This window comes from Microcaecilia unicolor, chromosome 1, assembly GCF_901765095.1.
Source record: "Microcaecilia unicolor chromosome 1, aMicUni1.1, whole genome shotgun sequence".
In the NCBI taxonomy this organism is placed as follows: domain Eukaryota; kingdom Metazoa; phylum Chordata; class Amphibia; order Gymnophiona; family Siphonopidae; genus Microcaecilia; species Microcaecilia unicolor.
In genome coordinates, this window is record NC_044031.1 from 683,061,046 (window position 1) to 683,084,954 (window position 23,909).

The window sequence follows — 23,909 nt, forward strand, 5'->3', positions numbered from 1 at the left end:
TCTGGCTTCTCATCCAGATATAGTCCATTTCCTTAAAAGGGTCACCCATTTTAAGCTTCTGCTTGTTTGCCTTTACACTAGTTGGAGCCTGAATCTGGTTCTGCAGGTACTTGAGGCGCCTCCCTTCAAGCCTGTTCGCGCTCCATCACATTGAATGATATTGCTCTTAAAGCAACTTTTCTGGTGGTCATTTCTTCAGCCCGCAGGGTGTCAGATCTTTATGTGCACTCTGGTAGAGACCCCCTTCCTTTGTTTTTCAGACACATGAGTGACAGTTCAGACTGTACCTTTGTTCCTACCAAAGGTGGTTTCCACCTTTCATCTTAATCAGCCATTGTTTCTTCTTTCCTTTAGCGTGAGTCAGTATCTGAAGAAATTTCACCGTTTGAGCTGTCTGGATGTGCACCATACTCTGATTCAGTATTTAGAAGCTACTAACGATTTTCATCGGTCGGATCATCTCTTTGTGCTTTTCCTTGGTCCTCGAAAAGGAGTGGCTGCTTTACAGAAGTACAAAAGTATTGCCACACTGGGACAGACCAAAGGTCCATCAAACCCAGTATCCTGTTTCCAACAGTGGCCAATCCAGGTCACAAATACCTGGCAAGATCCCAAAAAAGTTCAAACACCGTTAAGCTAACCGCCTTTACCACATTCTCTGGCAACGAATTCCAGAATTACACGTTGAGTGAAGAAACATTTTCTCTGATTCGTATTAAATTTACTATTTTCGTAGCTTCATCACATGCCCCCTAGTCCCACGTCTACCTGTTCCATGCCACTCATCATTTTATAGACCTCCATCATATCTCCCCTCAGCCGTCTTGTCACCAAGCTGAAGAGCCCTAGACGCTCCAGCCTTTCCTCATAGGGAAGTCATCCCATCCCCTTTATCATTTTCATTGCTATTCTATGTACCTTTTCTAATTCCACTATATCTTTTTTTTAGATGCGTCGACCAGAATTGAACACAGTATTCGAGGTGCAGTCACACCGTGGAGTGATACAATGGCATTATAACATCCTCATTTTTGTTTTCCATTCCTTTCCTAATACCTAGCATTCTATTTGTTTTCTTAACCTCAGCACACTGAGCAGAGGGTTTCAACGTATCATCAACAACGACACCAAGATCCTTTTCTTGGTCGGTGACTCCTAACATGGAACCTTGCATTACGTACTATAGTTCGGGTTCCTCTTTCCCACATGCATCACTTTGCACTTGCTAGCATTAAACGACATCTGCCATTTAGTCTCCCAGTCTCGTAAGGTCCTCTTATAATTTTTCACAATCCTCTTGTGATTTAACAACTTTGAATAACTTTGTGTCATCAGCAGATTTAATTACCTCACTAGTTACTCCCATCTCTAGATCATTTATAAATATGTTAAAAAGCAGCGGTCCCAGCACAGCCCTCTGGGGAACTCCACTATCTACCGTTCTCCATTGAGAACACTGACCATTTAAATCTACTCTCTGTTTTCTATCCTTTAACCAGTTTTTAATTCACAATAGGACACTACCTCCTATCCCATGACTCTCCAATTTCTTCTGGAGTCTTTCATGAGATACTTTGTAAAATGCCTTTTGAAAATCCAGATACACAGTGTCAACCGGCTCACCTTTATCTAAATATTTGTTTACCCCTTCAAAGAAATGTGATTGGTGAGGCAAGATTTCCCTTCACTAAATCCATGTTGTCTTTGTCTCATTAATCCATGCTTTTGAATTTTCTCTGTAATTTTGTTCTTTATAATAGTCTCTACCATTTTGCCTGGCACCGATGTCAGGCTCACCGGTCTATAATTTCCCTGATCCCCTCTGGAACCTCTTTTTTAAATATTGACATTACATGGGCTACTCTCCAATCTTCCGGTACCCCACTTGATTTTAAAGATAAATTGCATATTACTAACAATAGTTCCGCCAGTTCATTTTTCAATTCTATCTTAGTAACATATTGTAAATGACAGCAGATAAAGACCTGAACGGTCCTTCTAGTCTGCCCAACAAGATAAGCTCATGTATGCCCAACAAGATAAGCTTATTTTACATGGTATGCAATACTTTATAGATTTGTCCCTGCCTTTCTTAGGGCACAGACCGTAAAAGTCTGCCCAGCACTGTTCCTGTATTAAAAGTTATGAAGCTAACATCGAAGCCCCTTAAAATTTACACTCCAGCCCCTCCATATCTATTCAGTCACGATCAGGGCACGACCTCCGCCCTGCACCAGTTTTATTCTCCAAATACTGGCGTCACCACCCAATCTCCGCTAAGATTCCATAGATTCATTCCTTCTAAACAGAATTCCTCTGTGTCTACCCTATGCATGTTTGAATTCCATTACAGTTTTCATCTCCACCACTTCTCGCAGAAGGGCATTCCACGTATCTACCACCCTCTCTGTGAAAAAATACTTCCTGACATTACTCCCTAGTCTGCCCCCCCCCCCCCCCCCTTCAACCTCAATTCATGTCCTCTAGTTCTACCACCTTCCCGTCTCCGGAAAAGGTTCGTTTGCGGATTAATACCTTTCAAATATTTGAATGTCTGTATCATGTCACCCCTGTTTCTCTTTTCCTCCAAGGTATACATGTTCAGGTCGGCAAGTCTACCATTGCTCGGTGGTTATAGGAGGCTATCTCTGCAGCCTATGTTTTGGCTTGCTGTTCCCCTGTGGAGCGGCTGAAAGCTCATTCCATGCGTGCTTTGGCATCCTCTTGGGCAGAGACCTGTGTGGGGAATTTGGAAGAGATTTGTAGGGCAGCTACTTGGTCCTCCATGCACATGTTTGTCAGACATTGTGTAGACATTTCAGCCCGGGTGGATTCTGTTTTTGGATCTGCTACATCTTACAAGTCTCTGAATTTATCTGTTGCTGACGCTAAGGAATAAAAAATTATGTCTTACCTGATAATTTTCTTTCCTTTAGTCTTTAGATGAATCCAAAGTACCGCCCTATCTGCTTGTACTTTGTTTTTGGTAGAAGGTTTCTGTCCTGAGCAGGGTTTTGCTACAGGTTTCCGGGGGGGGGGGGGGGTTGTCTTTTGTGTTTGTATTCTTTTTTAAAGGTTCAATTCATCGCTGTTATGTGAGAGGCATGTCTATGAAGGAGTGCTTTGGTACAAGATATGCTGACTGGACAGGCAGTGTCATGTTCTGTATACACAGGGCTATACACAGGGCAAATCAGTGCTCTCTATCTCACCTGCTGGTAGATGAACACAACCCACAGGTCTCTGGATTCATCTGCTGCAACTAAAGGAAAAGAAAATTATCAGGCAAGATATTTTTTGTTATGGCTGTTTGTGACACATGCAATACAACAGCGAAGATGACTCAAGAATAAGCAGATGATGCTTCAGATGGTCTAAAGGTTTATTGTGGAACAAACGAGATTCAACACAGCTATGTTTCGGCCAACAAGGCCTGCATCAGGAGAGTCTCTTGGATTGGACTGAAAAATCCAATTTTCAAACGAGCTTGGTTCGGAGTTTAGAAGTTCATGTGAGCCAGTGGATTGCTTTTGATGCATGGTGCATTTTGTTAGTTGCTGTCTCATATTGACTACAGATATTATTTCAAATGGACATTTCAGTACAATCCAAGAGACTCCTGATGCAGGCCTTGTTGGCTGAAACACAGCTGTGTCGAGTCTCATTTGTTCCACAATAAACCTTTACACATCTGAAGCATCATCTGCTCATTTTTTAGTCCTCTTTGCTGTTATATTGTATATTTCCTATTCTGCGAGGATTTGTTTCTTCTGTGTATACATCGACTTTCTCTTTGTGACACGTCACATTTAGGATACTGGTTTGCAGGTGAGGCTGCAGTAGATATTTACCCATTACTTTTCACCATTTCATAGGTGCTTATCGACTAAGATTTAAATCCAATTAAAGTATAATCACAGCCATTTTTCAGTTGTAACTGACCAGGCTTAAATAAAAACCCTAAACAACTTGTTTGCAAATGGAGCGGAGGAGTAGCCTATTGCTTCAAGCAGTGGGCTTGAAAGCAGGGAAGCCAGGGTTCTAATCTGGACTTTGGGCAAGTCCCTTCAGGTACAGCTTAGATTGTGAGTATATTTGGACAGGGAAAACAATTTATGTACCTGTATGTTGCTTACCTTCAGCTCAGATTTGGAAAAAGTGAATAATAAAATCCAGTAGTAGTGGCAATTCTATAAATTGGTGCCTCATTTTAAGTACCAAAAAAGGGCAACAAGTGTGACTTTTATAATGGCTTGAGTGTGCCCATGCTGTGTTAGAATATTAGTGCAAAGCCACAATGGCATACCAAAAGTTAGACACACCTGCTTATGATAGTGGATGCAAGCTAAGCACGCCATGCATTCTGTGTAGCTGAAAGTGTTCTAAACGTTGCCTGCGTCGCTTGGCAGTATGTCCTTATGACAGTTGCATGTGAAGCGAGTTATACGCATAAGTGCCAGGCACTATTATATAAACAGTGCATTTATCTGCCAATTATTGGCACCAGGCACATGTTTAAATGCTAGTAATCTATAATCTAGATTAACTGTTGGTACCTTATAGAATTGCTTTTGTTTTACCCATCTACCTTGTTTAAGTACAGCCTGTAGCCAAATATTGCAATGAGTAATGACTGCTATCCAGCTTGTTTATGAAGCTGTTCACATATAACAAGAATCTTTCTTTTTTTTTTTCTGTTGAGTAGAGGCCAACCAAAACCAAACCAGAATCCATGGCTTGGTTTTAGCTGCAACTGAAACTGGCCCCATCCCCCACCACTGCTGCTGCAAGCCAATCTTCACCACCACCTACCACTCTGCCCTCCCTGAGCCTATCTTGTAAAGGCCATGGTGATCTAGTGGTGTCTTCAAGGCAGGAGCATCCCAAATTACTCCTGCCCCCATTGGCTGAACTGTAAAAATAGCAGCCGCATCTTCCCTGCTGCTCGGGCCATTCCCAATTTCAAAATGGCAGCTGCGGCAGTCTCGCCCACCATTTTATCAACTTGGGATGCTCCGGCTATGAAGACACCACTAGACCACCAGGAGGGGATTGGGTGACCTGGGAGGAGGAACATGCTTTCTGCAAGGGGGAATGGGTGGATACTGGCTTGCAGCGGTGGTGGGACAGGGTTACAGTTTCAGGTTTATGACGACAATGAACAGGCATTTTTTGGCCAAAAACCAAACCTAGATTTCAGGTCTGTTTCTGTGCTGAAATTGAAATTCGGTCGGCCTCTACTCTCAAGTACAGCAACTTATTTATCCTGTATTGAACTCATGAATGTTGTACTACAAGACAACTGCACATGGTCATTTGAACATGCTTGAAAGCTGTGGTAGCTCTGTAGTAAATTGAATCCGATGATACCAGTCATGGGAGAAAACATGAGAAAAGTAGTAATGGTTAGTATACTAATAACTACACCCACTTATATCTACCTCACAGTGCAAGTGCATGGTACATACCTGTGTAGTCTGCATACCTCTCTGGGTAGAAAACAAACAGTACTTGGCAGTGAGCCTCTAGGGACCTGGGTCTCACTGCAGTGTCAGGTGCTCTGTGATGGAAAGTTTTTTTGATGTTAAAACACTGGGGAAACAATAAATCTTAGCTCTGTTGCTGCCAGAAATATTCCAGATATTGCCTTTTACTGATAACATTGCCAGGGAAACTACAGAGCTAGATTTAGATCTAGGGGTTGCTGCATTTTGCCAGGGATGGAGTAAGCATCGGCAGACCAGACAGCAGGAATATATACAGAGATGATAGTTTTTCTAAAGCATCACTTTATGGGAGTCTTGTTCTTTGTGCTTGAGCTTTTAGATTGCTCTTTCCTGTTTTTGTTGCATGCATATTTTCCTTGGCTGTGTACTTCATAAAAATAAATGAGGTGAAGTTCTATACATCTCAATCCCATAAACCAGTTTTAGTTTACAGCCATAGTTTGCCCACTTCTGGTCTGCAGCCTCAGAAGGGAGTTTATTGCAAGCACAGAATGATAGAAGAAAAAGCAATGAAGAGGATTGCTTGGTGCAGTAAGAGTATATGAGCTTAGGAGCATAAGGAACAGTGAGAAAAATGGAACACAAGAGCAAGTATATTAGAATTGAGTAGCACTGGGCAGATGGCCAGTTAGGGTGGGGGGTGGGGAGGAGGGAATGGCTGAGGACCAGTAGGGCAGCTGGGAAATCCATTGTAACACAGTCCTGAAGGTACTGAAATATCTGTAATGAAGATGTGAGGAGCCAGGCCAAAAAAACAATACAGTAATTGATATGAGAAGTTACCTGAATTAGCAACTGAAGATATGGACACTGAAGAATATATTATACTGATTATATATTTTATCAACATCTTCTGCATGTCTTGGTGCTACACACTGTCCATTCAAAACAGTGCCCTGGTAATGACAGTGCAATTGGACTTGGGGAGGAATCCTTCAGCATCAGTTTATCCAACACCCCATTCACCCAAACTCAACCACAAGTACATGTTCAAGTCTTACCCCACATGATGCCCTAGTTAGGGGTTCCATACTCTGCTACCTGTTGAGTGGCACATGGAGCATGAACAACAGATGATGTTTAGTTGCAAACATCTAGGTTTCCTGTTGAGTTTAGGAATACATGAGGGGGGGGGGGGTTGTGTGTACAGAACAGAGGTCATCAACTCAGTCTGAAGTGCCATAGCCCAGTCAAATTACTAGGATTCCCCAACTAAATATGCATGAATGCATGCATTGTCTTCTGTATTTGGTTTGATCTCATGCATATTCCCCGTGGAAATATTGAAAAGCTACCTGGATTAGGACCCTTGAGGACCAGGTTTGGGTATCACCTGGTAATAAAATATGTACATGCACATATAATTTTATATAGATATATAACATTTATATGAGGTGATTGGGGGTGGAAAAGGGAACCCCTAGATTTTGTCTTCTAACTTTGTTAACAGTGTAATTTAAGCAAATTTTAGGTAATTAGTACCAAAATAAATGTCAAACACTTTGTATAGTTGAGTACCAGAACTTGCTCCTAATTTACTCTTTCTACCATGCAAAAGCAACATCAGTTTCATGTAGTTGTTTACGTTAACTGTGAAAATAGTGTTTGGGTTGTTATCAAGTTATTGCCACAACTAAACATTATGGTGTAGAATGATGTATTTATTTATTAGGATTTATTTACTGCCTTTTTGAAGGAATTCACTCAAGGCGGTGTACAATAAGAATAGTCAAACATGAGCAATATGCAATTACAACAGTAAAAATATTCAAGTAACAATACAAAGTATGGCATGGTATACTACTTGCAATGACTACACAGTACGTAATAGAACGTGGAGGAGTGGCCTAGTGGTTAGGGTGGTGGACTTTGGTCCTGAGGAACTGAGTTCAATTCCCACTTCAGGCACAGGCAGCTCCTTGTGACTCTGGGCAAGTCACTTAACCCTCCATTGCCCCATGTAAGCCGCATTGAGCCTGCCATGAGTGGGAAAGCGCGGGGTACAAATGTAACAAAAAATTAAAAAAATAATTGGTAGTGAAGGGTAAGGTAAAGTTGCAACATATAGATGAGTAAGAAAGTAGGAAGAATTAGAAAGTAAGGTGACTGCTGAATTTCTGACAAAGAATTGGGGGGGGGGGGGTGAAGGGCCTGGTAGGGATAAAGAAAGACATTTAGGGTATTGGACATTTTCTTTAATACTGACTTATGCACAACCATAGAATTCTATTATAAAATTTAAAGAAAAGATACTGCTTTTATTCTGTCATATTTAGCTTTTTTGTCTAAATTTGTAGTGCAGTTCTATGGTTATGCATAATTCAATATTAAAGAAAATGTCAGTAACCTAAGTTTTGGGATTTCTTTTTTAACTTTTTGTTTTTCTTTCTCCCAGGCCCTTCACCCACCCCACCAATTCTTTGTCAGAAATTCAGCAATACGTCATTCTACACCATAATGCTTAGTTGTTGCAATAACTTGATAACAACCCAGACACCATTTTCACAGTTAATGTAAACAGTGACATCAAACTGATGTCGCTTTTGCATGGTAGAGTAAATTAGGAGTGAGTTCTTGTGGTAAAATAAGTGTTTGATGTTTATTTTGGTACTAATTACCTAAAGTTGCTTAAATTACATTGTTAAAAGCAAAGAAAAGCATTAAAGAAAATGTCAGTAATCTAAATGTGTTGTGTTTTCTTCTTTCTGCCAGCATTCGCCCACCCCACCTCCTCCAAGAGAAACTCCTGATGTAGATGAGATATTAACATGGACCTATGTGTGTGAAAAAATAAAAAAAAGAGAGACAGAGAAAAATCCCCCCCCCCCCCCCCCCCCCCCCAAAGCTCATATTAACCACTTGCTTAAATTATTGTTTTCCAACCAGACTTCCCTTAATCACCAACTGCTTTCTTCTGCTCAAGGATGCAACTTTTTCTTTCTTGGCTTTTGTTGTGCTTTGTTTTTTTTTAGTACATTTTTTAATGATTTGTTATACGTTTTGATATCTGTTTTAGACTTTCTTAGTGTCCACCATTTAGAATTTTGGGGCTTCTTTTACAAGGCCATGCTACCGATTCTCGGTGCGGCAAATGAGAGGAAGCCCATATGAATTGAATGGGCTTTCTCTGATTTGCCGCACCAAGAATTGGTAGCACGGCTTTATAAAAGAAGCCCTTATATAGATGATTTATAAATAAATATTGGTCTCCCATCAAACCACCTGCTGTGCCTTGGGACCTCACTATTAACTCAGTTGATGAAAACTTTTTTGTGCCATTAGATGCTTAAGAGCTAATCCTATTTACCATTTATTGAGTTTTCTAAAACCACCTTTTTTACAGTGCCAATCAAGGCGGTGTACAGTCAAAATATCTAAGAAAAGGGACTCCATATAGTATAGGAAAACATTTAGTCATACAGTAAGTTCAAACATACGCCATAGTAATTAATTGCAGTGGGACATGAGGCCAGAGTAGAGCAGAATTCTACAGTCTGTGCCCCGATTATAGCTAGACACATCTGGATGGGCTGGAGTAGTTTTCGATGGCAACTCCAGTAATTGGGGAATATGTCCAGTGCCTTGCAGAGTTCTGAAAATGGCAAGAACAGATCAAGAATATGTGTTATTGCAACATATGCTATTAGTTTCTTATTGGGCAGACTGCATGGACTATACAGGTACATAAATAAGTACTTAAGTATGCCATTCTGGGACAATGAAGGTCCATCAAGCCCAGCATCCTGTTTCTAATAGTGACCAATCTAGGTCACAAGTACCTGGCAAAATTATTATTATTATTACATTTGTATCCCACATTATCCCACCTTTTTGCAGGCTCAATGTGGCTTACAATTCATCATGGATATTGGAAATAGAAGGGAATGTATATTTGGTTTTACAGCGAGTTTTGGGTACATGATGGTGAAATACATAATATTAGAAATAGAAAAGAGTATACATTTGTTTTAGCAGAAGTTTTGGCTACATGATGGTAAAATACATAATAGTGTTAAAGCCATAGACATTAGGTGCATGATAGTGTGAAAGCAGAAGACATTAAGAACATTCCTGGGTAACTTAAAGAAAGTAGAGTTATGCGTGTTGTTCTTTATGATATATTTTGTCGAAGAGATAAGTTTTCAGGAGTTTGCAGAAATTGGTCATTTCGTAGATCGATTTCAGGTTACATGGCAGTGAATTCCAGAGCTGTGTGCTTGTATAGGAAAAGGTTGATGAATGCACTGATTTGTATTTCAAGCCTTTACATTTAGGAGGATGAAGATTGAGGAATGTGCGGGAGGATTTTTTTTGCATTTCTGGGTGGTAGTTCTATTAGGTCCGACATGTAGGCTGGGGCGTCGCCATGGATGATTTTATGGACCAAGGTACAGAGTTTGAACGTGATGCGTTCTTTGAGTGGAAGCCAGTGTAGTTTTTCGCGAAGGGGTGTTGCGCTTTCGTATGTTGGTTTGCCGAATATAAGTCTGGCTGCTGTAATGTACCTGAGCATGAAAGTCTTACTTTTGGTAGTGGTCACTTTTGCATGCAGATTATGAGCAGTTGGAGATTAAGGGAAGTCTGGTTGGAAAAAAATCATTTAAGTGAGTGGAGAAGTAGCCTAGTGGTTAGGGCAGAGGGCTTTTGGTGAACTGGGTTCAATTCCCACTGCAGCTCCTTGTGACTCTGGGCAAGTCAATTAGTGCTCTGTTGCCCCTTTGATTATAACCACAGAAAGGTGATATAAAGTCCATCCCCTTAGTTTTATATAATCACCCTATATGAAGTTTCTTCATAATAGGATATGTGCATATTATCCAGTCAGTCAGTCATGCTTCCAACATTTTTCCCCAGGCCCCATTTTCATGAGATGAATGAGCATTGTATAGTTTGGATCTCACCTGAAGTGAACGGAAGTCCACCCAGCATTTTTTTCTTTTAACCCTAATTAATAAACCTAGTATTGCTATTGGTAAGCACACAGATGATGTCTTTCTAACACTCAGGTACATCTGAGGAGTGCAGTAGTAACCCATCTGCCAAGGCCTCATGAAAGAAATATGCTGGTGCCGTTCCATACATGCATTCACTCTCATCTCCATACTGTTAAGAGAAAGGGATTTCCAGCATTTGGTTCCTCTGTTCTATAAGATCTCTCCAGTGGTTAGAATCTAGTTTCATTCCTTTAGGGCTTGCTTATCTCCAGATTTGCCTTTGTAAACCAAAACAAGGAAAATTTGTTAAAATGACCTGTTAACAAATACTTTGTTTTGCCCATTGCATACTGGAACCTTAGCCACAGATTTTTTGTAAGAGAAAAATAATACAAAGACCAATCATCCTGCTTGTTCTTGGAGAAAGCAAATTTGCTTACCTGTAGCACATGTTCTCAGTGAATACCAGGATATTAGTCTTCCCTCCTCTCCAACAGACCGATGCACAAAACATAACACCGGCACTAGAAGCGATAGCACTGGCATTAGTGAGCAGTGAATGCTCAGAGGGCTCTTTTGCAGGAGACCATGTGCACCAAAGATTAGCACAGATAGCATGCAAATGTAGTCAAACTGATGTTAGTGAGGTCATTTCCTATTCTATCCCAATACTCAGAGAAGAGTGCACAAAACAAAGCCACCCTTACCACTGAAAACCTAATTCCAGCTCAGAGCAGTCGTTAAGGTGTTAAAATCGTGATAAATCATGTCTTCATTTTTAAAAATCTGCCAGTTTTTGACTTCTTTTGGAAGAAAGCCCATCCAAGCCTTTAAGTGCCTGTACTAAGGAAGAAATATACACAAGTCTGAGTAAACCCAAAAGTGAAAGCACATATTGGTGCCTGTTTCCTGTGCTTAAATATAAGCCTTCCAAGAAAAAAAAAGATGTAAAAAGCTTTATATTTAAAGGTGCAGAAAACAGGCACCAATGTGTATTTTGCTTTCAGGTTTGCCTGGCACATGTGCAGAAGAACTGAGCTTACCGCAAAACTGCTCTGTGCATATACCAAGCATGTTGTGTCCCCCCCACCCTTTCACTTTTACTGCATGCATATAATTTTAAAACCTGAATACTGTTATCTTTAAGCATTGGTAAGCTGGTTTTCTGCTCTGTTGGCTTTACCACAGGAGTTCTGGGCATCGGCCTGCAAGGGTTAGGTCCCCCCCCCCCCCCCCCCCGTCCCCCAAGCATTATATGACCTGCAAGGGTTAGGTCCCCCCCGTCCCCCAAGCATTATATGATACTGAGGCGGCTCTGCACAACAGCAGTGATGCCGAATGTCTACATATACTCAGTTGAGCATCCTATGAAACTCTAGTAGCTTGCATTTCAGTTATACAGGAACAGATACATGCTGCTGTCCTTGGAGAACACCTGTTTACAGGTAAGCAACTTTTGCTTTACAGTTCATGAGCACTGATGTCATTAAAGTAAGCTTCAGCAAAATTGTATCATGTACTATATATTATAAATGCTGTGGCTTGTGTCTGAGCCGTACTTCAGTGTTTTCTTCATTAATCAGTTCAGTTTTAACCCTGTGCTCTTTTGACGCTGTCAAATTTTCTTTTGTATTTTATTTTTCTTTACAGGGGCAGTATCAAAAAGAGTGCATGCTCTTTTGGAGCGTGAACCCTCTTAGCAAATTTCAGGGGAAAAATTGCACCAAAACAACATGGGAAATGTCTGACATTTCCCTGTGGTTTCAAACAAATGCATATCCCTGCCATGTGACTCCTGATCCACCATCAGACTTAACAAGGTTGATATTGCTCTGTAAAAATATTTCCAATAAACAAAAAAGCAGAGAGGGTTAAGAAATTTATTGGAACAATACCCGACGTGGCCACGTTTTGCCCTCAGGCTGCGTCACGGGTAAAACTAGTAGGAGTGAATCTAAAAAGCTATTCACTCCTTAACAATTAATGTTGAACAATTGTTTTATTTTCAACAGTAGCTGGCAAAAAAGGGATATATGCTGTAATAAAGTACAGTATTTAAAAGTAAAGTATGTACAGTATATACACTACTGTACACTAAAAAAGAAGTAATTCTTAATTGTTTCAAGTCCAATTTTTCTTTGCTGCAAGATGAAGTAGTCTTTTCAAAGGAGCTGAATCACATTGCTTTGTTCCTGCTTTTCCAGCCAAGCCATTGCTATATTTAAACATTCAAAGGCTTCTGCATGTGTCAGTCCCGCATCAGCATTAACCTGGTGATCATCATCAGTTTCTGATTCTTCACGTTCCTTACTGATTGCACAATTTTATCATCTGTTATGATCTGATATCCTGGATCATTTGCATCACTGCATATCAATTCGCTGGCATTCTCAACATTAGTAAGAGCAACTAGGAACCTGTAGAAGATCTTTTGCAATGTTTTCAAGGACATCAACTTCTTCTCCCTTTCTGTCTGATTTGTTTAATGTGATGTTCCGTGCATTTTTCAGGGTTTCGTTTTTAACCTGATTCCAAGCATCAGCAACCATGTAGGAACAATCTTTTTTTTTTTTTTTTTTTTTTTTTTTTTAAATCATTTATTTATAATTTTCATTTTACAAGGATCACTTGCAAACAGTAATACAGAGATGATTGCACACCAATACAATACAAGAAGAAAACAATCCCAACTAGATATATGGATTATATACAATCTTCCTCTTTCTTAGACCACAAAGTGAAGAATAATAGGGAGAGTGAAATAAGACAAGGAGATCAAACAGTAAACAGAAAAAAGAAAACATGGTATTAACCTGATTATCCCCAGATATTACTCATCTACTTCATTATTCCACATTGATCATCTGGTTGGCTTCCTCAAGACCAAATACGGCGTATAGTCAATTCATTTCATTGAGAACATACTTATTATCCAGGTTTTAGTTAGAAATAATACATCTGATTACATTCTCTCTCTTAAAAACCAGAAATTATTTAACGGTACATATACTCAAATCTCTAATTCAAATCCCACTGATTAAAGCAATCCCAGTTTTCACAGGCTTCACTCCTTTCGAAGTAATAATTAAGGAAATATTTTTGAGGAAAACTTTGAGTCATACCTGGAACTCTGGGAAAAACAATAATCTCAACATTAATCATCCACAAAAGCATCCACCTTATTCAAAGTTTCTGGTCCATTATCATTTTCAAGATCATAACCACTTCATCTGTCATATCACTTTTTTCACTCTCAGAGGTTTCAGTCAAATTGTCCATGCAACTCTCCAATAAGATCATATCTGAAACAAAGTTATTTACTACCGCCATTAGGTCCCGAAGCACCTTCCAGATGGTATTCAATGTGACCTCCATGGAAGCCAAAAACTCCCAAGATGATTTCTCTTGAGGTGTTTAGGAGTGGTTCCGCTGATTCGGGTTCTGCTGTAAACGTCCTCCATTTTAGCATATGCCTCTAACTCACTCCTCCACTCCTTTGGACATGGTGGTTGAATAATTCGGGAGCGATGGAGTTGTTTTTCCAGGTCCAAGAGCATCGACGCTCCTTCACCGGCGCTAATCAAAGGACTCTCCAACCCTTTCATCTGTGGGCAGTTCAATGCGCAGCGGCCCCACACTTGCTGCTCAGGGGACAAAACGCTGGCCATCAGCGGCTGACCACCGGTTGTTCCCTTCCTCTCAGTTAAGGAAAATGCAATTGCAGAGAGGAAATTTATATAAAGAAGACAGAACCTCAGAGGGCAGCTGAGCCATTGGGCATACGAACTCCAGGTCACCATCTCACCACTCTCCCAGTTTGGGACACTCTTTGGTTTCTCCTCAGAGGCCTGTCTGATACAAGTAGCCCTTCAGCATAGCCCTCTGAGTCATTGAAACACGGAAGCCCCTCCACCACTAACAAGGTGGTGTCCCTTCGGAGGGGTAGGAACAATCTTTTATGTTCATATCTCTTATGAATTGAATCATGCCACATTCAGTTTCTGTTAGCCAAAAAAAATGTTTTTGTAGCATCTGTTTCCTATAAAGTTGTTTTAATGAAACGATAACTCCTTGATCCATTGACTGCATTACAGATGTTACATTTGGTGGTTTAAAAAAAAAAGCACTTTGAATCTACCTTCCTTTCGCTCTAGGCTTTCTGCTGTATGATGTGAAGGTGCATTGTCCAACACTAAAATGACATCTTCATCTTTTCCTGTATGAAGCTGAAATCTTTTCACCTCCGGTATGAAGCATGTGTCATACTACTCAAGGAAAACCTCGCAACTCATACAAGCTTTTTTTTTTTTGGCTCCTGTACAACATCAGAAGGTTATGTATGTTTTTGAATGCACAAGGATTTTTAGATTTACAAATCAGCAATAACTCCCATCTTATGACTACCGGTTGCATCTCCCCCAACCAACAGTGTGACATGTTTACATGACTTGAATCCAGGAGCAGATTGCTCCTTTCGACTAACCAGCAATTTACTGGGGAGCGATTTCCATTTGAGACCCATTTCATCTGCATTATAGTCACAGTCAGACTTATAGTTCTTGATAAGGTCATTAGCTGCTGGTATGTTTCCAGAAAGTTTTTCACCATGGATTTTGATTTGCCTTATTCCTTGCCTATTGCTTGAAATTTCAAAGTCATCCAATGCAGGCTTTGAAGTCTGAATCCCCCTGAAGCTGCTTACTAAAAGCCATCGCCTTTTCGGCTAGTAGCGGCCCAGAAATCAGATATCCCAAGGATCATTTTTGCAGGAATCAGATATAAAGCGTTATCTATCTTTTCAATAGATGACCTTTTCATGGTTTTTCTGGAACAACTCCCTTCCTCTCCTGTCCCTGCTCTCGTTCACATCATTCACATCATTTCCTGCAGAAGACTGTGTGGACTGCAAGGATTGGCTAGTAAGGTACTGTAATGTTGGGCAGATAGTGGGGTCTGTATAATTGGAAATCTGGATATATATATCTACTATAGTAACAAGCACCTCCAACGTTCTGAAGCTGACTCCGTGGCTTCACTGAAGTGAAGGGTTCGTAAGTTTCGTTAGATTCGTAAATCTGTCACCATCTCTGTCTGTCCCACCCTCTCGTCAAAACGTGATGACGAGGGTGGAACGTTACCGACAGGCTTCCCAAACAACAATTTCAAAGCTGCTGCTCCTCACGTCACAGCCCTGCGAGCGAGGAAAACACTTGCAGTCAAAGCAGCATGGAAAGATCTGAGACGTGTCGGAGGTGTGTGAGAGTAACGCTGCCCAACCTCCAAGCCCCCTGCCAGCAACTCACAGTAAAACAGCAGGGAAATATCTGAGACCTGTCGGAGGTATGTGGCTGAGAGCAACGCTGCCCAACCTCCAAGCCCCCTGCCAGCAACTCACAGTAAAACAGCACGGAAAGATCTGAGGGCTAGATGCAGTAAACCTTAACGACCTCTAACAACCCTTTAACGAAGGAAATTCCTAACCGTTGCATGCATTAAAGGCCTTTTTCCTTCGAAGCAAGCAGCTAACAAAAACGGAATGCAAAGGAGAAACTACCATTGAAATGTGGACAATTCGGAATGCACTAACCATACCGATGATTGCAACGAATCATTTACCGTCAGAAATTTTACGTGTGCTCAGACCTGTCGTTAAGGCCTGAGCTATCATCTCCCCGCTGCCCCCTCCACCATAAAAATCCAAGCCAGCATGTTTAAAAAGAAAAGTGAGACACAAACACGTGGCTCTCCGCTTTCCCCTGCATCATTACAAAACAAAACATACTGCTTCTCCCTGCAGCTTAAAAATCCTGTCTCTCCCCTTCTCCAACAGCTTTGAAAATTAACACTCTCTGCTATCCCCTAAAGCCAATTTTCCCAGTACTGTAAACAAAACTGCAAAGAGGTCTTTTGTTACAAAAGGGGATTTACGAGGGTCGTTCTTTTTAGAGTTATCTTCAACTGCACTCTTCTGCTAGATCAGACAGCTAAAAGGCTTGCAGGTCGGGATCCCCCCCCTCGCACGCCCCAGTCTGATGTAAGCAACCTACGTAGGTTTAATACGTTTGTGGCTGCTCTGCGCATGCTTAAGGAGCAAATTAACGACGGGGATAACGAACGCTTGATACATTGTACTTTTCAATACCGCACCGAACATTTCTGAGCTGTTTTTTTTGTGCATTCTTCGTTGTTTCAAATTCGTTAAGCACTTTTACGATTTAGATTTTTTTAACGTTTGGTTGATGCATCCAGCCCTGAGACCTGTCGGAGATCTGTGACTGAGAGCAATGCTGCCCAACCTCCAAGACCCCTGCCAGCAACTCGCAGTAAAACAGCACGGAAAGATCTGAGACCTGTCACTGACACCCTACCCCCCCCCCCCCCCAACAATGCTGACCCCTCCCCCGTCAGTTTCTCACAGAGACACTCATTCCACCTCACCTCACCCCTCAAAAAAATAAAACCACAGCAAAGAAAAAGAAAACACCACTCTTACAAACAGCTGACACCCCCCCCCCCCCCCTCAACCCTGCAATGCTGACCAACCTCCAAGCCCCCTGCCAACCCCTACCAGTAGAGCAGCAGCAACCCTGTCACTCTCTCTGTGTGTGACACACACACACACTGATGCAGGAACACAGTTCAGCCCCTCCTCACCCCCTCCCCCCCATCATTCCTTAATCTTCACTTCCCCGACTGTAAAGGTCTAAAATACAAACTAACGCATGCGTCAACCTTTTCCTACCTGAGCACACAATTCTGGAACGCGCTGCTGCACAATTTAAAAACGCTCTATGAACTAACCAGCTTCCGCAAACTACTGAAGACCCATCTCTTTGACAGGGCATACCACAAAGATCAGCAAATGTGAACTCCTATACAAATATCCAGAACTGCCTTACAATATTTGCTTATTAAACTACTGGTATGTTTTACCATTATCATATAACCCATGTTCCTTCTGTAATGCTAAATGTATATCTTATATGTTTCCACTATTCATGATGTATTGTAAGCCACATTGAGCCTGCAAAGAGGTAGGAAACTGTGGGATACAAATGCAACAAATAAATCACACACTCAGTCACTGACAAACCATCCACCACAGCAGTGCTCACCCCCTTCCCCACACACACTGATGCAGGACATGGATATGTGGGCACTCACACTCTGTGTATTACACACTCAATCACTGACACCCTACCCCCCCCCCCCTCCCCAACAATGCTGACCCCTCCTCCCTTCAGTTCCTCACACAAACACTCATTCCACCTCGCATCACCCCTCGAAAAAAAACAACAGCAAAGAAACTAAAAACAGCAGTCTTACAAACAGCTGAGCCCGCCCCAGCATCATTGACCAACCTCTAAGCCCCCTGCCATCCCCTACCAGAACAGCAGCATCAACCCTGTCACACTCTCTGTGTGACACACACACACTGATGCAGGAACCCCGTAGAACCTTCCTCACCCCCCCCCCCCCATCACACACTCGATCACTGACACCCCATCCACCACAGCAACGCTGACACCCCTCCAAGCCCCCCCTTCCCCGTAAAGAAGCATGAAACCTGTCACACTCTCTGTCTCACACACACACACACACTGATGCAGGATCCCAGTTAACCCCCCCCCCCCCCCCCAAACTCACACACACAGACACACACACTGATGCAGGACATAGATACATGGACACTCACTCTGTGTGTATTACACACTCAATCACTGACCCCCCCCCCCTGCCCAGCAGTGGTGACCCCTCCACCCCTCAGTTCCTCACACACACTCATTGCACCTCGCCTCACACCTCAAAAAAAAAAAACCCCACAGCAAATAAAATGAAAACAGCACTCTTACAAACAGCCACCCCCCCCCCAGCAACGCTGACCAACCTCCAAGCCCCTTGCCACCCCCTCCCAATAAAGCAGAATCAACCCTGTCACAATGTCTGTGTGACACATAACGATAACGATGCAGGAACCCCGTTCACCCCCCCCCCCCCCCCCCGATCACACACAGACACACTGATGCAGGACATGGACACTCACTCTGTATGTATTACACACTCAATCACTGACACCCCACCCCCCAGGGGAGTGGTGATCCTGGAAATGGGAGGGAGAGGGCCACCCTGCAACTGTCACACACACTCACACATTCACTCTCTGTCACACACACTCTGTAAAACACACTCCGAGGAAAACCTTGCTAGCGCCTGTTTCATTTGTGTTAGAAACGGGCCTTTTTTCCTTATATATATATATATATATATATATATATATATATATAAAAGAAAAGCAAATTATTGAAACAGATGTTTGTCTCAAGATTTAATTGGAAATCCAAATGATCGGTGTTCAGATAATCTTTTTTTTTTTTTTTTTTTTTTAAAGAAAAGCTAGTTATTTAAACGTTTCAATCGTGAGGTGTGCAACTATATAATTTATGATAGCTGTTTGGTTTGTTACAGACCTATCAAAGGACCCCTTTTACAAAGCGGTGGTAAACCCAATGTGGGCTTGCTACTGCAGCAGCCAGACCGTACTTCTGACCCCCAGCATGCCGTCATATCCAGCGCTACAAAATATATTTATTTTATTTATATTTATTTTTGTAGCGCCAGTGTGTACCCAGCGGTAATCAGGCAGTGCTTCATGCTGACCAGTTACTGCTGGTTTAGCACTGGAGCCCCTTACCGCCACTGGGTTGCGGTAAGGGCCCCCACACACACACACACAAAATGGCTGCATGGCAAGTGCTTCACTTGCCGTAATACCATTTCTTTAAACAAGAAAGATCTACCTTTTAACCGCTGCGGTAAAAGGGGGCCTCGTCATCTGTCAAAAACACGTGCTGACACCAGTGCAGGTCTCCTTTTGCCACAACTTTGTAAAAGGGGCCCAAAGTGTGTGATCTTTTTCAAAAGTGCCCAACCTATGGTAAAACCCTGTTGCTCCACTGCTGGCGTAAGGCTGTAGTTGTATTTTAACATTTTATTTCTCCAAAAGGGCACCAGAAAGCCCCCCATCCCCATTTAATTGCCATATCACTTTTATGTTCAAATCATGCTTATTAACAAATGGCAGTAAAAGCAAAATCTGCATAATACCACTTTTATAAATCCAAAGTTATTTTTACTTTAGATATTGAGAAAATAAGACATTTGGAAGTCTGCTTGTGCAGATCCTGAAATGGTATTTTTGGCTGAAGGAATGTATAAAAAAAATTGCACAAACTGAAAGGTGTGAATAATGTACTGCATTGTGTGTTTCCAGTTTCTTGACTCATTCTCATGGTTTTAGCCATATTTATCAAGTAAATTATTTCTCTCCCCTTTCTTTACAGTTAAATAGTATGCAGCAACTATTCTGAAATGTAAAAAAAAATCAAGATCGTACACTGTGCTATGTTCTGTAGAGAATTTTCATATCATACGTCTATTTCTCAAATTTCAGAATTTTGAACAGCAACTGGTATTTATCCAGTACAACATAATGGTCCAAATAGTTACTTTTTTTTTTTTTTTTTTTTACTAAAAGGTTGTCTGTGTTTTCAAGTCTAAAGCTTAACTTATCTTCCATTATCTTTGTAGGACCACTGCTGAAGACATTCAGTTTCCTGGGCTTTGAGATTGTGCGGCCAGGTCACCCCAGTGTTCCATCTCGACCAGATGTCATGTTCATGGTCTATGCTCTAGATCAAAATTCCTCTGATGAAGAATAGAAACCATAGTAAAATGCTACATGTTTGTTCAAATCTGAAGATAACTTGCTGTGAATGCAGATGATGTGTTCGTGAGGGAGGGGAAAAGTGGAACTGAGGAATTTTCTTAGCAGCTCGGTTGACGTAAAGGAAAACGCACAGACCCCTGAACTGAAACTGCATTGCTTTGTCATTAGAGCGGGCTATGTTTTCTCTTGAGTTGATTTTCATTGGAAACGTGTTTCTTAGATCAAGATAATCTATTATATATATCAAAATATATACACGCAAACATGTATTCAAGTAGTAAATGAAGCTGTTCATGAACTGTTTAGATGCATTTTAAAGACAGCTGTGTGATAGCCATTAGCGTAGATGTACCTAATACTTGAGGTATGGTAAGGAATAGGGCATGAGTGAAGTTACAATTTCTGCACTTCTTAGTTTGGAATTTTATGTGTATGACTTGTTTTGAATCTTAGTTGAGCTCCTTTTTTTATATCTGGATTTTTTCTATTTTCTTTTTTTTGTTCAGATTTGTATCGGTTAATGCTTACTTAAACTCAAATATATGATTTATTTTGGATGTGAACTAATTTGAAGGGGCATGTGTTTTAACTTGAATAACTCATGGTTTTCAGCTGCGAAACAATATCAATCCCTGCACTAAGTTACTCAGCACTGGTGTATGTTCAAAGTTGCTATTGTGTTTTATGCATTTGTGTTCATTAGTGGTTTCCAAACTGTAGAGATGGAGGCAAGACCTTACACTGACTGAGCAAACTTTGTAAAATGTCATTGTTTATTAACCACAAGCGCAACAACCACTCCATACAGGGCCAGCCAGCTTTATTGGGTAAGAGTTTAGCAGACACAGTAGGTCCCGATAGTCATGGTATCACAAAGAACCATTAGCAAAGTACTTTGTAAACCAGCCATCTTTCCTGTAGGTTAAATAGGGAACTAGCTTTAGGGAATTGCCCTCATTATGTGTAATGTATATATACCCCCAAAACAAAGTTTAAAGGTATGATGTCCAATTATGCATTTTTGATGGAGATTTAATTTATCATTTTGTGTGGGGGCAGGCTGGGTCTATGGAAATTGAGAGAGGCATAAGACTGAAGGTTCACCTAAGGCGCCTACCACCCTTAATCTTCACTGGTCCTGAAATTGTAGGATTATTTTTTTTAATATGGGGAGCAGGGTGTGAAGGTAGAGGTTTGATCCTACAGTACCTGTTTGTCAATTTTTCAACAGCAGTTCTTGTAATCTTTTCTTAACCAAATGCAGTAATAAAAGTGATTAAGGTTCTACCTTTAATTTCTGAGGTGATATGCTTGGGGGGGGGGGGGGGGTTAATGTTCTGATATGTATAATTCTTAGTAAGTGGAGTTGCATGCTGACTTTCATCAGAACTCCAGGAGCACATTTTATGACAAGATGTTTGTTTTAGGGGGGTAGACCCTGGTCTCTTACATTGGACTATCATAAGCATTATCCAAAGATATTACATGAATTTTTATTATTTCACTGGTGGCAACATTGCAGGAGATGACCTTTGGTCTCAAGCTCATATATAGTATGTTTAGACAGCTCTTAAGTTGGTCCATGACAAAGGCTCAGGATTTGTGTTTTTCTAGACCAGTATTCTACCAGAGTGCTACACTATATTTCATATGCAGGTGACAAATGACTTAAACTTTTTGTTTAAATATGTGAGCAGATCATTTGGATTCTATCTTCAGTCCAACTTCTGTTAGACTAATGAGAAAGTGAATGTTCATACTTCATGGATGGGAGGGAGTCCTAGCATTCACAGGGTGGCCAAGTCCATACCAGCTTCTGGAGTAAGTCCTACTCTTTTGGCTCCTGGCTGATGCAGCAGTATGATGGGCAATGTCAGGAAGGGGAAAATAAATATGAAAGGCAAGTCCTGAGTGACTGTAATTGAAGACTCTTGATATTGTAGCCAAAGTAGGCCTATTTTCTGTTGACCTTGAAGCCCAGAGGAGGAAACTGTCATCTCAGAGGTATGTAACTAGATTTTTCATAGAAGAAACAAAGTATTATGCAAAGGTGGGGTGCTCATGACCAAAGGAGGGAAGGCAGGTGTTTACTACTGATATCTACACTAGCTGTAACAATAGTGACCTAGAGCAGTGTTTCCCCAAGTCAGTCCTGGAGTACCCCCTTGCCAGTCAGATTTTCAGGATATCCACAAAGAGTATGCATGAATTGATTTGCAAACACTGTCTCCATTATTTGTAAATCTTCAATGCAAATTCACTGTGGATATCCTAAAAACCTGACTGGCAAGGGGGTACTCCAGGACTGATTTGGGAAGCACTGCTGTAGTATTTAGAGCAGTGAGTTGAGAACCAGGAACCTTGGGCAAGTCATTTTACCCTATACTGACTGTATAAAACTTACGAAGACATGGGGGGGGGGGGGGGGGCTGAGAAATATTCATTGTACCAGAACATGTAACTTACTTTGAGCTCTAGATTTTAATTAGCTTACCTTTCCAAGTCAAACTCCAAATTTACACTGTTGCATTGATGTATATAACAGTACCTCTAAGGCCTTCATCGCCATTGATTGATTTCTGTGATGCCCCAAAATGCTGTGTTCATTAGGAAAGGTGGGGACTGCTGAGAGTTGAAAATGAAGGACCAAAAACACTCAAGGCACAAAATGGACACTTAAAAATAAGATTAAAAAAAAAAGGAATTAAAATATTGCTAAATTTAACTGCTTTAAGATGAGGACACTTGCATCTGATCCTTCTGTGACTTTCAGGTTGTAGTTGTTTGGTGTAATGGATGTTTTTTTTTATTGATTATACAACAAGATAGCTCATGTGAAAGCAGGGGAGCAAGGCTGTTGGTTTTTAAATTGATGCCAGAGTTGTAGAATACACTCCAGTTGGGGAATCAATGGGATTATGATGTTTAAACTTAGGCATGCATTATTCTGCAAATGGCCCTATCAATCCTGTAATATCCCTGTTATGCAGTGGCTTCAGTTGCCAGTTCTCTAAGCATATCCATGCATATTTTTAAATTCACAAATCAGGAATGTCAATAAATAAGATGACTTTTGGGTACAACATGGCAACAGTTACAATGCAGCATATTGAATCTCTTCAAGGCTATGTGTGTATATGCATAGCCATCCTTTAAAAGGGGGTTTGGGGTTTTGTTTTGTTTTTTGTTTTTTTTGTTAGGAAAAGTGTTGAACAAATTGTACTCTGGGAAAACAAAACATATTGAAGGAGAATTCTGTATGGTGCCTGTGCTCTGTTTAATAGCAGATTATAAATAAAAGTGCTATTGAGCTCCAGAAATGATTTTTATTACAGCTGTGCCCATTTCTCATTTTTATACATTAAAGGGAATATGTAGTCAGGGAGGGTACATAGTGAAAATACTGTTGCAGGGGAATGGACCTTCCCATCCTCAAGGATCTCAGTTTTGTGTGCATTCATTAGCTATATCTTGAACTCTTACACTTTAATTATAGGTAGTCTGGATAGCTGGTCTACAGCTACAAAAGATGCTCTACTTGTATGTTTTTTAATTTTCTCGTCTTTGTTTTTTTTGTTTCTAGCTACTCTATCACAGGTATATAGAAATACACTTCAGCAAGCTTGACCTGAGCAATTTGCTTATAAGCCAACAACAATGAAGACCCAACAGTATGAAACAACCCCCTCCCACCACTATGGGCCTTTATGTTATGCTATTTTGTTTTGTATACCGCACAAA

The 23,909-nt window shown here is 41.0% G+C and overlaps 1 protein-coding gene across 2 annotated transcripts in view; it reads left to right on the plus strand.

Moving 5' to 3' along the window:
• OAZ2 (ornithine decarboxylase antizyme 2) overlaps positions 1–22,534 on the plus strand; it is an 83,782-nt gene extending 61,248 nt beyond the window's left edge. For both annotated transcript variants that reach the window (XM_030187952.1, XM_030187961.1), the window contains exon 5: positions 20,030–22,534. In XM_030187952.1, coding sequence (XP_030043812.1) covers positions 20,030–20,160 — 131 coding nt within the window. In that variant the 3' untranslated portion in view covers positions 20,161–22,534. The remainder of the gene's footprint in view (positions 1–20,029) is intronic.
• The last annotated feature ends 1,375 nt before the right edge of the window (positions 22,535–23,909 follow it).